The sequence below is a fragment of the Anopheles aquasalis genome, chromosome 2, assembly GCF_943734665.1.
Source record: "Anopheles aquasalis chromosome 2, idAnoAquaMG_Q_19, whole genome shotgun sequence".
Taxonomy (NCBI): Eukaryota; Metazoa; Arthropoda; class Insecta; order Diptera; family Culicidae; genus Anopheles; species Anopheles aquasalis.
Window position 1 is genome coordinate 52,818,147 of NC_064877.1, and position 17,500 is coordinate 52,835,646.

General features: G+C 43.3%; 3 protein-coding genes across 15 annotated transcripts in view; 2 read left to right on the top strand and 1 right to left on the bottom strand.

The window, feature by feature from the left end:
* LOC126580883 (arylalkylamine N-acetyltransferase 1) overlaps positions 1-12,684 on the top strand; it is a 16,544-nt gene extending 3,860 nt beyond the window's left edge. For 5 of the 8 annotated variants that reach the window (XM_050244186.1, XM_050244190.1, XM_050244187.1 and 2 more), the window contains 4 exons: positions 10,512-10,824; positions 11,072-11,242; positions 11,625-11,777; positions 11,878-12,684. In XM_050244186.1, the coding sequence (XP_050100143.1) occupies positions 10,720-10,824; positions 11,072-11,242; positions 11,625-11,777; positions 11,878-12,294 (846 nt within the window). In that variant the 5' untranslated portion in view covers positions 10,512-10,719 and the 3' untranslated portion in view covers positions 12,295-12,684. Of the gene's footprint in view, positions 1-9,434; positions 9,782-10,511; positions 10,825-11,071; positions 11,243-11,624; positions 11,778-11,877 lie in introns of those variants that run through there. The other 3 variants (XM_050244189.1, XM_050244192.1, XM_050244194.1) reach the window with 3 other exon arrangements.
* Positions 12,685-15,176: 2,492 nt separating this feature from the next.
* LOC126571516 (5'-deoxynucleotidase HDDC2) lies at positions 15,177-16,737 on the bottom strand. 3 transcript variants are annotated; one of them, XM_050230083.1, is made up of 6 exons: positions 16,397-16,737; positions 16,175-16,261; positions 16,064-16,121; positions 15,853-15,991; positions 15,635-15,789; positions 15,177-15,555 (listed from the first exon to the last, which is right to left on the bottom strand). In XM_050230083.1, exons 3-6 carry the CDS (start codon positions 16,103-16,105, stop codon positions 15,307-15,309), a joined length of 585 nt encoding a protein of 194 aa, XP_050086040.1. In that variant the 5' UTR covers positions 16,106-16,121; positions 16,175-16,261; positions 16,397-16,737; the 3' UTR covers positions 15,177-15,306. The 3 variants fall into 3 exon arrangements, with proteins under 3 accessions (XP_050086040.1, XP_050086041.1, XP_050086042.1); XM_050230084.1 differs by having other exon boundaries at positions 16,175-16,291; positions 16,397-16,462; XM_050230085.1 differs by having other exon boundaries at positions 16,175-16,311; positions 16,397-16,462.
* LOC126571515 (GMP synthase [glutamine-hydrolyzing]) overlaps positions 16,493-17,500 on the top strand; it is a 5,583-nt gene continuing 4,575 nt past the window's right edge. The window contains exon 1 of one of the 4 annotated variants that reach the window (XM_050230080.1): positions 16,493-16,628. Coding sequence is in view for 1 of the 4 variants with exons in the window: in XM_050230079.1 (XP_050086036.1) it covers positions 17,190-17,213 (24 nt within the window). In the remaining 3 variants the exon portion in view is untranslated. The other 3 variants (XM_050230081.1, XM_050230079.1, XM_050230082.1) reach the window with 3 other exon arrangements.

Below are 17,500 nucleotides of genomic sequence, written 5' to 3' on the forward strand. Positions count from 1 at the left end.
CATAAGGTCTTCGATGAGTTTTTCTACTATATTTGCCCTAAATTTGTGGAAGTAAATTCTTAGCTAAGCATTTCTTAGAAGAACTGAAATGAGCTTGATAGTGTTACGTTTGGCCATGCTAAGCTCATCCAAAGAGCATTATAGGCTCAAACGGACTTTGGGACTGACAAGCGATAACGGAACCCTGGAACACGTATAGACTATCACACAAAACACCTAGAAATCATCCTCATCCTACCAGCGGGGTCAACACCATCCCCCATTTTGAGATTACTAAAAAGCTAAAGCAAAAAAAAGGAATATATTACATGATATACCCAGGGTGCCCATCCCATCAGTGGACCATTGATAAGGGGCCAAGATTCCAAGTTCATGAACCTTTTTGGTAAAAAAAAAAGTTTTATAGATTAGACACCTTTGAGATAGAACACAATTTATTGTCGTAAGTCTTAAAACGCAAAAAAATCACTTAACACATCGCTAGCAATTAGTAGATGAGGGTTAAGTCAGGATTAAAGTTATCACGTTATTATATCAAGATATAATGCTGCGTGTATTAATTGTAGTGGTATTTCTCTAACTTCAAAGATATATTGGTGCTATGTGCTTCTACTCCATTTCGATATGTTAATAAATTTGTTGGTGAATGATATTCCTATAGCACTCTGATAATACTTGACAAATCTACTTTTCCAACTCTAAGTTCTGGGTCATTTGTATTAAAAATATACTAATGGAGATGACTCATATTAACACCACATACAAATCACCACAGCCCATTGAGCCTACAAGCTTGTTGAAGGCACATCTAATAATGTTGACAAATGAGAAATAATCACTTGGAAAGCGCCAACCACTGAAAATAATAAAAAGAGCCCATGACATTGAACTCGAAACTTGAATTTAAACCGGTTCATCGGAACGTGGCCTACACTGTAGTTCCTCCAAAATTGATCAATTCATAAAAAAAACACTCTTTGACAAATGGGCTGCAGCCCGCACAATTAATCCAATCAGATTGATCAAGATTAGCATATAGATTGCAATAAGCGTCTTTTTTTGTGTGTGTCCAACAACCCTTATTTATTACATTTCAACAGGCGTGTTCGTAAATTCGATGTAACTAGTGACATCGATCTTGTTTTAAGCAGCAGCAAGTAGCGAGGGGTGGCGCCAACGATGAACCAACCACCACGAAGGAGTTGCAGATAATTTGCTAACATTGGAAGGAGGAGGCGTGTGGGGCAGATCGAGCTCTAGTGCCTCCACTTGGTACATGGTAGATCGTGTCTCTGGCGTGGAGAGGCCACATTTATTAGAATTACAATTAGAACTAGAGTCCATAACATTACCGGGAAACGTAATGGACAGTCGATTATGCTATAAATTACGCCGTCTGTCACACGCTGGACCAGGGGGAATGGCACGCCAGGTGCCAGCGTGCAGCCGACAAAGCTACCGTCTTCGTAGACCCCACAGTACCGTGTACCGAGGGTCTCCTCGATCGCTAGTGACTGCAGTGACCCTCGGTAGCTGCACGGAAAACAACAGTTTATCGCCGAAACCCTGACCTTCTGCCATCTCGATCCGCGAACAACGACAACGACAACGACGACGATGGCCGTAGGTGCGCCGTGTGAAATCGTTTTGCTATCAAAGCCCTTTTCCAAGCCGATCGTTGGGATCGGTGCCAGCAAGGCGCCGGTAAGCTGTAATCAGATCGCCACGAGAATGAGAAGTGGATTTGCAACAACGCATCGCAGCAAGCATGAGATGTGTGATTTGACCTACGACGACTGTTACGACTGGCCTGCTGCGTTTAACTCAAACCTTATGTCATCGAATAAATGTTTGCAGATCACGGCATAACAAACAAATTGACTGTTTTGTGTTAATCGATCGGTGATGCGGGTTCTCTTATTGCTTGGGTGGGATTGACTCCTTGCGTTGTCCTTGCCCTTTATTTCAGTTGGAAAAGACCCAATTTACCAACCAACAAGATAACGATAACGGACAGTTGAAACACTAGCACTCTGCATCAGATAGTTCTCCTCCTACTAAGCAGTAACGCTAGCGCGCGATCAATCGTTAGATGGTTTCGTGCCACTGAGCATATTAGCACATTCGATTCGCACAACACATCAATCAGCCAGTATCGGCACCGTCGTCGTCACCGTCGTCATGCACTCGTGTTCACTGTTTGCCGCGTGATAGCTCTGTAAAGTGGCTGATCAACGAACGGTTCCGATTGATAAGCCTCGGCGGGAAACGGACCGAACCACCTCCGCTCCGCTCCGCTCCACTGGCGCCGTTAGGCAAATGGCGAAAATTGGCGGCATTGTCGGCTATCGGCTACGGGACGGGAGGGACTGGCACTAAGATTGCAGTCTACGACCACGATTAACCTTCGCTGCAGCAGCTGACTCAATGGGGATAGGGGATAGGGCCCCGTTTACGGGTTTTTGGTGTACCATGCACCAGCGTGAGGGACACCTGTGCTCAATCGGTAGTGTACCGGCGATAAGCCACTTAGCCACGCCGCCGTTTCGCTGCTCGCTGTACTCAATGTCCTCCCCTTCCCAACCCTGAAACACGGAAATGGATGATTGACCACCATCCCGCGAAGGGTCAAAGTCACACCACGGGGCCCGCACCAGGGCACCATTTTATCGGATCGAAACCGTCACGAAAACGGGTTGGGGCTGAAATTAAACTCCGTAATTAGATGTTACCGTTCCTCGGAGCAGGGTTAAACACTCTCTCTCCCTCTCTCGAGGGACTGGTATAATGCGGGATCGATTGTTTGCCTTTTAGATAGCATGGCAGCATGGTAGCACCGCTCTTTTCGTCACAAATCTCTAACCATTTTCACGGTTATTGTGGCCATCATTCCACTATTCCACTTTTACCCACAGCCGAGTAAGCCGCGTGCTTGACCATAAAATTAATGTTAATTTAAACGCCTGCGCAGCATATGGACACGGATATGATCAACCGTGGGGATCAACGGAAGCCGCAGCCGCAGTGGTGCCGCACACCCTCTGGGTCAGGTGTCGCGTGCCGCGAGTATAATGTCTGTTTAGCAGCGCAACTGTCAGCATAAATGATTGGCTCGATCGATGCTGAGAAAATGCCATCCACCATCCATTCGGTACTGGTGCTCCTTGAGTGCGAATGTAAATATTGATCAAACGCTTCCCCCATGTCATGTCACGTACGTACGTACAATCGATCCTCCCCACTCCAACCTGCCTTAAAAATCAACTCTCGCCGCTACTATCCAACACAGGCCGAGGCTCGGACAATAACCGTGCGGTGTTGGCGAGGAACTCTCGAGGAATTAAAAAATTACTTTAATTGCCCATAAATAATCACGCGATCACGATCAATTGCGCGATCGCGCCCGGGTACCAAGCAAGGTGGGGTGGGGGCGGGCTGGGTGGCACCCAGCTGTTGCCGGGTGTCAAACTGACTACAAAAAATCAGTTAACCACTCTAGCCCCCTTCCACCACCGAGGTTCACTGTAGGTGTACGAGGCTGCGGAACCATTCTAGGTTCGCGCACGCGCGCGCGAAAGGCATTTCAGTGTCGCATTGCACATGCTCTCAAACTGGCGCGTGCCACCGCAACAGGTTGTCGGTCAGCCATCGATCGATCGAGCGCCCCTTTTTGCTTGTCACTACTCTACGGCATTGTTATCAAGATTTTGTACCGACCAATTTCGGCTGCGCTCCCCCTCTCTCGCACTCCCCGCGGGACACGCATGCATATTCGATCCCCACGCAAATCCTTACCGAGGTAACCGGAGAGCAAACTTCCGAAAGACAATCCACCGATCATGCCCGATGGATGGCTTGTTCCAGCCCCAGCTTGTTCGTTCAATTCGTTTTTTTTTTTGCTCTGTTTTGCCATTGTTCGCGTCACTAATTACGGGGGCCACGCGTCTCCTGCCGTTCTGTCGGTGAGGAGAACAGCAAAAAACGGAAACGTAAACGAAAACGAAACGAAAAAACATGAAACGCACCGTTGGGGACGCCATAAAAAAGCGTTCTATGGGAATAGTGTTGGCGCGTGGCACTGCTGTCTGAGCGTTTCCGTTCGTTTATGATAGTCTCTGGGCACTGACAATCGCCCTTCTTCCAACATCGCGAGCGTGTTCATCGTCCCAGAACCCGTCCGAGGCGTGATCCGAGGGGGTCTCGGCAAGATTAAGACAAGACACACGGCTGAGCAAACTTGTGAAATGTCGAGGATTTGTTGAACGTGCTGCATACCGGAACGATAATGGAAGTATTATTTTTTTCTTCTCATTTTCTGTTCTATTGTACGCTACTGTGTCTGTGGTGCACCTGTGGCCACACGGTGGATTTACACTGCTACCGATCCGCGGCTCTCGATCAAGCAATAGAGGTTAATCGTGGCAAAGGACATGGGAGAGCGCATGATTTCCTGGTCGAAGCCGCTGCTCAATGCTAGCCAACTTCCTGGCAAACCTATGGCAAAATGTGCACGCCGTTTCCCGCGGAAAATAATCCCCCCCGGCACACCGCTTCACTCACGGTTTACAGGTTCGCAGGTTCGATAAACGTAACGAGATTGCCACAGATGGTATGGTGATTGAACGTTTCCTCTCACAATCCTCGCAAGTGACGTATGAATATGACCTCACACTACATCTACAAGGCGATAACTAACTATCCGGCGTGCAGTTCCCTTCTAGTTCCGTCCTATCAAGTGATTGAGGCACATTGTGCTCTCGCCGTTGTATGTTTATAAATATAATTTTTGGATTCTTTTGGGCCGCGACACCCCTTTTTTCGCGAATCATTATAATAGGTTTATTTTCTGTTCCATTAACGGACTCATCGCCAGCAGATATTTAATAGCAGATCCGGCCAACAATCCGTCTAGGTTGTGTTGTTTTATTGATTTGATTGCATGTTATATCGTGCATTAGCACCGTGTTTTAGTCTTCTCTGCAGGGATGGACATAAGCCAGCAGTACTTTTATTATTAATCGTTTTTCTATTACCAAAATATGAGCAAAAGCAAATATCGTTCAAAATGTTGATACATTTTAAAAACACTTTTCATAAGTTAATGATCGTTCTCCAAAGCACACAAACTGGGAAAATTTACCATTCATCTTAGGGCAGAACAGTGTAGTGTTTCCACGTACTACACAACAGTTCCCTTATCATCCCTTACTTCAGCAATATCGCCAATAATGTAAGGCTAATCACGACTGTATGCAAATGCGAGCGACCCTCTCACGCGCATATTGTCGGTGCTTGGTGCATAAATTAAATCGTGGACAGGAGTAGATCACAAGCCTAGGTCGGCGGTTTGGTCGCGTGGCTCACGAACTATGGAACATGCTACCCTTTCCGTTTGCGTGCGGAAGGACGACGGAAGGCTGCACCGGAGGCTGCATGCTCTGTGAACGCGTTAATCCTAAAGGGAATTAATTTATGTCCCCAAAACGGATAATAAATTTATTTCAATACCCCATCCCATAGAAATCCCGATCTAGACGAGCAACACCTGTCTGCTGGCATTGAGCTGCGACAGAGATAATTAATGAAAAGCCGCAGTCTGATTCAATTACTTAAGTCCCTCTCGTCGGTCCGCTCGTGGCCGGGAGTGAGAACGGATAGCATTTGGCAACAACAATATGTATTAAGTGAGAGCGCGATTCAGTATCTGGTCGTGAACCGTATGACTCGGTTAACCGGTAGTGTCGTCTGGTGCGCCGTGTTCCACCGTCGATTGTCTACGTTTCAATGCCAAATTGCGTCCAGCGGGTCCACACAGGAAGGCGATGGAGTGGATTTCCCTTTGATCTAAATATAACATCTCAACAGCTTGATACTTGATAGTGGTCTGCGCCTTGAAATTAATCAGATATCCGTGATGGTTCCAGTAAGCAATCGGAACCTCAAGAGATGTGAGATGCTTTACATCGATGTATAGAATCTGAAGTGGTTTTAAAAATAAATACATACATTCCCTGACATCAACAAAATTGCAAAACAAATGTATTATTAGGTTGTCGAATAAGTCTTTTCGTATTTTTAGTAAAACTTCAAAGGAGTATATTTTTGGTTTCGAGCAACTTTATTCAACCAAATATGATCCATTATTGTCTACCACCTTTTGCCTTTTTTCGGCCAAAGACATAATGCCTTTAGTGTAAAAACTCCGTGATTTATCATTAAAAAACTGGGATACGAAGTTTTCACATGCTTCTCTTGAAGCTAGCCGAACTCCACTAAGGGAGTTTTGCATAGAACGAAACAAATGGAAATCCGATGGTGCAAGGTCTGGGCTATATGGAGGATGCATCAAAACTTCCCGGCCAAGCTCTCCCAGTTTTTCCCGAGTCATCAAAGATGTGTGTTGTCTTGCGTTGTCATGGTGGAAGACGATGGCCTTTCTGTTGACCAATTCTGGCCGTTTTTCTTCGATTGCTTGCTTCAATCTCATCAATTGGTCACAGTAAAGTCTAGAATTAATAGTTTGACCAGTCTGTAGTAGCTCATAATGATTGATTCCTCTCCAATCCCACCAAACGCAGAGCATAACCTTCCGCGGCGTCAATCCTGGCTTTGGGACTGTTTGTATAGCTTCTGCATTCTTGCACCATGATCTTTTTCGCACGTTATTGTCGTATTTGATCCACTTTTCATGTCCTGTAACCATTCGCTTCAGAAACGGTTCGATTTCATTCCGTTTCAGTAAAGAATCGGAGATGTTAATTCGGTGAATTAAATTTTTCACAGAAAATTCATGCGGTATCCAAAAATTGAGCTTTTTTTGTAGCCACCCTTTTTTAAATGGTTCAAAACCGTTTTATAGTGAAGGTTTAGTTCCTTAGCGATGTAATGGCTGCTTATGTGACGATTCTGGTCTATCCTTTCAATAATTTCATCGACTTTAGCAACGATAGGTCGACCAGAGCGAGGTGCATCTTTCACATCAAAATTTTCAGAACTGAAGCAAGCGAACCATCGTTATGCTACATGAACTGATTCAGCATCGTCCCCCTAAACATCACAAATTTAATTGGAGGCTTGCGTGGCATTTTTTCCCTTTTTTGTAGAACATTTTCAAAATATAGCGAATTTCTTCATTATTTTCACTCATCTTTGAACAGCTATAACTTTTTGGCCACTGCTCCAAATTCTGTTTTGTTTTGATTAAACGATACATCAAATGTCCCTTAAAACAACGTGGTATGATATGACATAATGTGATTTATAACGGTGGAGATAGACGACTCCAAAGCCATCTATTGCCAAAATACGAAAAGATTTATTCGACTACCTAATATATTGACTTTAAAAATAATGCACGTTGCAGTGAGTTCAACAACAAAACAAACATAATCAATCTTTGAAATACCTTTCGATTTAAATGCTTTGTCGTTTCATTCTAAAGATTCCATTACGACCAGAAACACATTTATTATCAAGTTTCGAAATTATGCACTTGTAATTGAATATTACGTTCTGCGCAAAATAGTATTCAAAACTATGATGTGCTTAAAACTATGATTTCATGAAAACTATGAGATAGCCCATAGAAAGTGCATCAAGAACCACACAACTGTTTAGAAGTGTAGCAGCACGATGTACTCCGTCCACCAGTCGTTGAGTGGCGTGCAGTGGTGGGTTGACCGTCTATCAGAATGAAACTATCCATTCTAGCGCTTGGTTTGTCTACTCGTTCGTTGTTCGAAGGTTCTATAAATACGCGCCCACAGATAGCAGCTGGAAGGTGGTCGATTTTGGCGTAGAACCCATTGGGAATAGTATTTTTAGAAAAGTTGACACAAAACCCTATCCCTGGTGGCGCAGCTCGCCGCACCATTTCGATCGTCGAGCAACCGTCAAACGTTGCCAACATGATGAGATGATGCGGTTTGGTTTGTCGGTGTCAGAGACTAGCTCCGTCCATCAATCGTAGAGAGAATGCCGGGTTTGCCGTCTGCTATGTTTCAATTGGACACTGCACACTCAGCTCAACGCTGCGACATAGTGTCAGTTGTAGGGACCACCGAATCGCTGTTATACGATATTCCGGCCGACGCATGTTGGACTGTCAGTTCTCATCATTAACGAAATGGAAGACCAATAGAGTGATGGATGTTTACTTTACTAAAAACAATAATTAAGCCACATGGTTTCAAAGCTAGCAACACCAGCTGGATAAGGCGAAGAAAAGACACCCAACACATGGTGCCGCCGCACAATATACGACACATCCGGCAGTGAAAGGATGGATAGAACTCTGGGTGCGACAGCACCTTGCGCTCGAATGCTTGGACTATGTCGGGTCCATTTTAAAACGCTCAAGGCTTTAAGGTGGTTTTAAAATAGTGTAATGTCAGGCAGAACTTTGTAAGCTGAACCATAAGACATTCGTTCTCATAAACGTGTTCTAATGGATGCATGCAATTGGAGGAAATATCTTGAAAACCGCATGTTCATATCTAAATCTGCAGATTACGATAAGAAATGTGATTTTTATTTGAAGTATGCATTTTCATTTCTAGCGTCAACAATCAATCATTCCTCAAATTATGATCTGAATTGTTGTTTAGAAATCCGATCCATGGTCAGGAGAGAACATAGGAAGGGATCCCAGTTATGATTTCACGCTTAGTGCTATTGAAGAAACCTTTCAAATATTTAGAACGATATAGAACACAGAATTCAGCATGGTTGAAGGCAGGAACATGATACTGGCTGTTGAACCGGCCATCGAATGTGGAACGTACGGGCAACCCTGTAGCCCCGTGGTCACAGATAAAGAAGGGAAGCAAGGATAGCAAAAAACCATCCAACAAAAATTCTTGCTAGCTTTAACAGTGCGTGCTGCAATAAAGAACTACGTATATGGTTTGATCATTCTTACACAATTTTATGTCAATTAATGTGGTAAAACGTTTATGTTGATCAAAACTTTGCGACGTGAAGGATTATTGAAATTGAATGCCTATAATTGAGCTCCAGGACAAACTGAAAATAGAGTTTCAATAGTCCGTTGCCCGTCATTGGTTCGAAAGATACTCGCGATCACTGTTTTAATAGGCAGGGGTTATTGTTTTATCTTGGCATATCCTAGATATTACACTGTCCTGTTCTGAGTGCTCCTGAGTGCTGGTGCACCGATCGGGCGTTGATCGGGTGTCAGGGGGAGGGCGCAATCGTATACTTTCAAAACCGCGACTCCACACACAGTGACACGCTCGGTTGCGAATCGATGGGATGGATGGATAGGTGGTGGTCTAGCTACAACCACCGGCCTCACTCGGTCAGCTATAGTAGAAGCTTTCGCGGCAAGAAGGAACGCATTCGTGTGCGACTGTAGGGTGCAGTATAAATATGAGCGCGATTCTAATGAAAGCTCATTGCATCGCTACTCCTGACAGTGTTCACTGCAATTTGGCGAGGCGCGCGAAATTCCACGATAATTGTGTTTTTGCTCTTAGTAGTAGTTACACCCCCGTTTCGAAACCTTGCGAGAACCTAAAGTGGTAGTCGCGTGTCCTCGACTTTAGAATATCGTCCAACTGTAAAGTATTCAGTGACACCAGTCACCGTCGTTGGTGTATTGCGGTAGTGCAGTCAAGTGGCAGAGTTTGTTTGAGCAGGACTCGCCGACTGGAGACGGCTGAGCCTTTGGCGAACAAATTGGCACCGAGCTTGAGAGGAGTGCAGAGTCTACATTTGTGATAATCCTAATCTTGTATGTTTGCTGGTGGCTGTGTAATGTGTACGTAATCAACGTGGAACGGGCACGCGGATTTGTTTTCATAAAAGTGTACCATTTTCGCCGACTGCTGTTGCTCCCCATTGTTGGCGCAACTAACGACTGCGAGACACTATTCGTGTCTATTAGTTTTCTCTCATGTTTTGCATACTGATGAAGGCTTTTAAGAAAGACACGTGTGAGCCAAGTTGCCGCGCAAATGGCGGCACAGGTGCAGCAGGTGGTGGGTTTGTTTGCTAGAAGATTAGTGGCCCAAGTAATTTTCATACCACACAATAGCATTACCTAATGGAAGAGCTCACGTTGTAGCACCCTGGAATTAGATGCCAGGAATGAACGCTCCACTGCATATGCTGAACGAGACGATTGATCTCGAACTAATTGTGATGCACTAGTGCATACTGATCGCTTAGCAGGAATGGTCGTGATTAAAGCTGCACCTTTGTTTTTGCATTGTTGTGCGCAAATATTATTTACTACGCCAGCAAAGACCAAGATCAAATGCCCATTGAATAGAATGAATTGAGTTGAAATCTTGAATTGTATGAAAACTATACTAAAACATCATTTCGTGGCTAAATTATGGTGTTCTAAAATTTAACTTTTGGGCAAACGTGATGAGCAAAGAGGAACAACTAAAACTGTTTGAGCAATCAAAATTATCACAATTTCGTTTTATTACATTTAGCTTGATTTGCATTATTTTTTCTTTTTATTTTTCATTTCATTTCAGGTAAAATCGTTCATTTATAATAAGATCTTCGGAAGAACATAGTTTTCCCAAACGTCCATTAGCATTTCATAGAATAAGCATTAAAAAGCAAGAAAGCGTCAAGCTCTAGCATTCTCGCATATACATCTTAATTGTTCGTCGTACACCGTTCTAACTTAAATTCACACACATTTGTCCGTAATATCGGTCATCTACTCAATCATTCAAAATGAAAGTTGAGGTACAAAATCACGTCGATCATCTTTCGTCGATTAGCAGCATCACCGTTCCATCCACTCATGATCCTCACCTACTGGATGAAACATGTCTTATGGCAAGTATTATTATTTTCTTCTTTTCTCCATTAAAACTGTTCTAGTACGTAACAAAACTGCGGCACAAATATGCTTGCGTCAAAGATGGAAAAGCACCAACGAAACTTTGTTTTGGATTTGTTGTTGTGCTAATTATACACCCAGAGTGCTCATGCGTGACCAACGGTGGAAAAAACAGCACCGAAAATGCGGCTCAGTGTCAATTCTTTTATATTAATATTGTTTGTCTATTCTCTCTACTTTCAGCTGTCGAACTTGCTTACGGAAGGTGGGCGTATGGCGTCCAAAGTGTCCTTGGTCTGCGAGGAAATGCAGAAAGAAACCTTGCCCCAAGTCGACCGAGAACTGTCGATTTCGGTTATCACCGAAGCGGACACCGATGATGTTCTGGATTTGCTTAAAAGATTCTTTTTCAAAGTACGTTATATTTATAGTATTTTTATAATAATTTCAACTATTCCGGATTTACTACGTCGGCTTCTGAAAAATGTTAACAAATAACTACCGATCTCAAATCTGGCTGTACACCCTCAACACTCTGCCCAAAGTGACGGCATAATCACGAACAAGTGATGAATAAAACATAAAATTATATGAATTTATGCATCACACCACCTCACGACTGAGGCTGTATTCTGCTGCTTCCCGTGTAGAGGCGGCAAGCCGCCACAATCATTTTCCTTTGTTTCGTTCGCTCATAACAAGTTTCCATGTGCATAACGAGTTCCCAGCAGGACGAACATGGATATTTCAATGCATAATGGTTGACATAATGTTTTTTTTCCTTTCTATCTTGCAGGACGAACCCCTCAATACGTTCGTGAAGCTAGGTGAATGCATGGAGCTTGAAATATACTGTACCAAGAACCTTGGTGAACGATCATCCTACAAAGCCGTCAATTCCAAAGGAGAAATTGTTGGAGTGATTTTGAATGGTACCATCAAGAAGCCGGTAGGTTCTGCTTTAAGGCTTACACTCTTGTTGCGACGATGACCAGTTCGAACAGATACTAAACTTAGCTACATTTTACTTCTCTTTCTAAACCATACAGCAACCCGGAGATAAACCTCCGATGAAACTGGCGGACAGGTGTGCCCATCCTAAATTTCGAAAAATTATGGCCCTGATGGACCATGTGGACGAGAATTTCGACATCTTTGAGATCTACCCGGATATTGATCGGTTTCTTGATTGTAAGATCCTTTCGGTTGACACACGATATCGTGGCATGGGTATTGCCGGAATGCTGACAGACCGTACAATCGAGTACGCAACGCAAAATGATATCAAGTTGATACACGTACTCTGCACCAGTCATTTCTCAGCGCGGGTCATGGAAAAAATGGACTTTGCAGAAGTGTACCGCTTACCATACGCTGACTATCGCGTAAACGGTGAACAGGTTTTTGAGCCAGAAAAGCCTCATGTTGCAGTACGAATTCTGACAAAACGTGTAGATGTTCAATAGGTTGTATCACCGGATCTTGAATTGTTAGCCATCCGGCTAATAGAATATCTCCTCCTTTCATTATAAAGACTTTAACACTCTACAGTGTTTTGAATCGTTTTTGATTTCGTATTGCCTGAAGCCGTTTATGAGGAAAACATAAGACGTATGTTTTAATCATCATTAACGTGCATTGGTTGAACTATTTGCTGATTTGAGAACACACAACAACCTGAACAAAAGAATATTGTGATAATGCTTGTGTATTAAATGTAACGCATTTAATCATCATAGTATTTAATTGGCTAAAGCACACCGGTACGATCGACATGAAAAGATATTTGCAACAATGTTGTCGCTTAAAGAAAACTGATTTTGTGAAACAAAATATATTACAAGCATTTACGATTACTTACACGCTGATATGTACATTCAACGCATCCGAAGATTTTCCAGTGAACGGCTTGTTACAGCTTTACAAATATTTCCACATTCTTACGCAGAATAAATAATATAACTCGTTTCCCTCTCTATTGAATAATATGCATAATTAAATGTAAAAAATTATATTAGGTTAGAAGACAGAAAAGCGCCTATGAATACGCGCCAAAAAAAATTGATCCTGGTTTGCAGCACGACAAAATAATGAGGCACAATTAAGAAGACATGACACACATGTTGTGCTGCTACCTCTTTACCCCTTCCAATATAGCCCCAAGTATGTCCCCATAAAACGAACTTGAACATTTAACGCTAAAACCGGTAGATATACATGCAACATCCAGTGACATACAACATGAAAACTCCATACAACTCATAGTCTGTAAAGGACAGCGATATCCTTTTATTTAACGCAACAGCAATCAAGGAGAGCCATCCTATGGGCAGGAGGAGAATTCTCTGAAGGATTTTTTAGAAATGCATACGAGGAGGGACAATGTAGAAGCCCACACAATGGGAAGACACGCTTTGTTTGGCGATTCAACTCATGCGCAGCGCATTAAACTTTGTCGGCTTCTGGCGGCTGATAATGAGAATGGCAGACTGCAACCTGGTTTGCCCGTATTACGAAGGAAATGGAATTCTGAAATGGAGGACAAAGGCGCACGATCGCGAATGATCAAAGAATTTTCTTCAGAAGGCCAAGACCGCTCGTTGGTGCGCAGAACTCGTATATTTTTATTTTTTTATTGATTTATCGATAAATCCGGTTCAACAGGACACGGCTTGAATTTCTTATGTAATAAGTAGGTTGAAACAACTGATGTTTCGTGGAAGCAACCAGAACTGTAAAAAGACTAGTTTTTTTTACGTTTAACAATCCGAGGGAATGCTAAAACGTACGAGCCGGTGGAAGGTCCTTGGAACAGTACGGGTTATTATTTAATGGGTTGATTCATTAAACTTATATGTTTTCTTCTCCTTTACTACCCGCTAGCAGTATTCTTGTTTCCAGCCGACACGCAATTAGACAGCAGTGCCAAACAATTCTCAGTAAAAAAAACAAAGGATCATAAATGATCTGCAGTTGCATGCATGCAAGAAAGAGGAGAACCATCCCAACAACACTTTGCTCGTAATCTTGTCCTCCCAAGCAACAAACCATGCCTAGCCACGTAAAATAGGGGTCTAGGAAAATAACACTAGCTTCGTCACTCTTCTTGGAGGTTCTAGACAGATTTTATCTCCGGCTGGAAGCCCCACAGTGGCATCCATAGTATGGGTATTGCTGACGGGGAGCAGCCCTCTTATATCCCTGCATTGGTTTAACGGTTGTTGAGCTAAATGCAAATGCTTCCTTATGTTTGATACAACTATACGAACCTTATGTTTGATCTGTTACCACCAAAGTTGCTATATTTCGGCTTATTAGTTTGATCGCTTGTTGGAAGTTAGAGCGTGCCTTTCAATATCAGTTGCCCTAAAATGCCTCCGCACTATGTTGTCTGCCTCTAAATTGTTGTATATTCACCATAAAGAGGATCTACTCATGGATTTTCAAACGGAATCTTCGCAAACATGGTCAAAGCATGGTCAAGACAAGCTGTAGTGAAAAATGCAAATCTTTAGATTGAAACGGTCCATCTTTCCTTTGAGAAGGGTTACCTCGATCATAACGATCAGTGCAAAATGAATGTTTTTTTTTATGAATAGCCGAGTTTTGTTCCATAGGCCCCTAGTGTTACGTAGGATGATGATCTGCGATCCTTCTTTTAAATGAAGCGTGAGAGTAAGCAATCTTGATAAATAAAGTTAATTTTATAAGTCTGTAAATATGAAATTTCAATTTTTGATCTGATAATTGGGAACTACGTCTCCGTTTGTTGTATTGTCTACATATTAAATTCATTTCTTTCCAAATTTATTACAGCCAACATTGATTTGGGGATTCCCACGAGCGATCTGATCACAGCCATGATAATGGATAGCTCTATACCTTTTCGAAGCCATTGTATAATGCTGTACTACCTTGATCGCTCGCCAACAAATTTCTAAATTTTAAGATTATAGTTGGCGTAATGTTTCCAACACTAATTTCCAGTGATCCCAGTGACGCTAGTACAGCTACCACAAGCAGTTTATCCCAAGCATGGATCACATGGATGTCGGGGAAAAGGGTGGACTTCATCCAGACTACACTTGTCTGATGCTAGGCGGACCGGTTTCTGTAACAGGGACAAGCGTGCAACCAAAAGATATATAAGAACACATTACTTGTCAAGCAGCTCCCAGAACTTACTTATCACACGAACGTAATTGCTTATTTGTAAGTCCTGAAGGTCTCAAGGTCGGTGGGATCTCCGAGGAATATCCGCTTATTTAGCACGTTAGCCTTTGTTGCTGCCGCCACTTTGGCGGTGGGCATCGGAGCGATATATACTATGGCATGGACTGGATTATTTTTAGATGCGACAGCTTTTTTATTGTTTCTCCTCTTTAAATCGTACCATCAACGATAAGACGCGTAATGATAGTAATTATATAGCAACAATAACTTAACATGATTTATACGCGCTGCTTTTCTACTCCTAATCACTTCCCAGCCATTTTACTATTGGATGCATCGGAAAACACGACCTGTTTAGCTCGTTCATCCTTTATGGCGTTCACTATGTCAACGATCAGCGGGTGCGAAAACTTGTTTTCCGTCGAGTCGAAAAATTCTTGCAACTGCAGAGGACAGCTGTCCCGCTTCTCGTACTCAAAAGCCTGCATCACCATATCTAGTCGGTCGAGATCCTTGACAAATTTGGCTTCAGGAGTTTTGCCTTCTTCGTATTCCTTTGGACATGAAATGAGAAATGGTTTCACATGCGTTACTCTCCGACATCGACGGCATTTCACAAGCCAAAGCACCTACATTGAATAAAGCCATCATTTTATCATTGTTGGGCCCGAGCAAATTAGCTATTTCAGTCATTGCGGAAAATTCTCGTAGTATCTTTTCCTCCCGTGAAACTCCACAGTAAGGTGTGATGTCTCCTACAATACCCTCCGCCAAATCGTGGACCAAGGCTGTAAAAAAGAAAGTAATATTCAGTGCACAACCAAGGGGGAAGTGGATGAAGTAAAAGTTACACATTTCCATCACGCGAGTACGGTCCAGTCCGTGGCTATCTTCGAGGAAAAATGACATCATTGCCATGCGGTACATGTGACTAGAGACGGTTTCACAGTCTTTTACTTTGCGTATCACCCATCCTGTCCGTTTCAGGTGCTGTAAAGAAGACGAGAAATCCGTTATGTGCTTTCTAGACATTGTCTGTATTTGCGAACATTGAAATCCTACCTTGACATTGCCTACCACCTCCATAAACTTGATGTAGTTCATTTTAAATTACTAAAGCCTGCAAACATGTGACGATTAGTTTCTGCTACAAATCAGCCTTCTCAGCCTTACCTCCGTTTGAGCAAAGCCTCTGGCCTGGCCTTCGAAAGTGCTTAAATTAGTCCTGAGATGACGACAGCGCCAGGTAACCCTGCTATCCTATATTTTAGTTATACAATAAAACGGGCGCTACGAATTAAGAGGATAATCTACGAGTTAAGGAGATAATTCATGATCCTAGAAAATCACAATTTCACAACAAAAACACAACACCAAAGTGTAGATAAACATTACCACCGATTGTCACAGAGCATCGAATATGGCGGCGAGCGACAATCGCTTTTGACGTCGCTTCAGGACAGCGAACTACTTTCGAAAAAAAAAGAAGAAAACGGACTGAGCACCCTGCAAAGTAGAAGAAGTCTACTCAACGCGATTCGGCTTGGCGATTTTGGGAAAGAAACGTGGCTAGCATAAATAATCGCGCCTGGAAATTTGCTGTTTCTCCGCGTTCTTCCTCGGAAAGGTAAATTGCCGGAATTCTAGTGATCGCTGAGGGATGCCCGGTTGAGCGGAGAACGATTAGTGCAGTGTTTCGCGAAAGCCTCCCGTTTGCACGCACCACGCACGAATTCACACTCACATGACTTTTCCGAGAAAAATTGACAGAAAAAACGCGAAAAAGAGGTGCGATTTGACAGCCTTTTTCCCTTGGCCGCGCGGTTAAGTGCTTGTGGGTGGTTAACTCGGTCTTCGGTGTGATGCGCATTGATTGAATATTGTGCCAATATCCGGAAAACTATCAGGTGCACCAGAAATCTAATTGCCCCCGTCCCGTCCGGCGGTTGCGTCCTTTTGTGAGCGGCGGAGCGGTTCGTCCGTACCCTGCTTAGTGTGCTTATCTGGCCCCGCTGAACCCGTAATCGCGGTGTCCCGTCTCCGCCATTCTAGCGGTACCGGAAGGCAGGGTGCGAGAAATCCACCAGGAAAAGAGGCGGCACAAGTGCAAGCTGTTGGCGATAAGTTGTTGCATAAAGAACTAGTTAAAACGGATCACCCCGGTATTCGCCGCCGAAACTGGCCGTGGATGTTTTTGCGTGTCTTCTTTCGTGTAAATATTGTCCAGTGTCCTCCGCCAACGATTCGCGTTGGTTCCGATTACACCAAACACTGATCGAAAGACTGAACAAACTGCATGCATCTCTCATTTTGCGGTGTTGATGATGAGAAACGACAAAAAAAGTCGTCCATTCGCGTCTCGCTTCCTTCGCTCTGCATTGTCTAGCCAAGTTCATGCAATATTTGTCACCTATTAGTGGCTTGGTTATCATCAACAGCTGCGTTGATCGCATTCATATTCATCACAGCCTTACCCTAGGAGTGCGAAAAAAACGCATC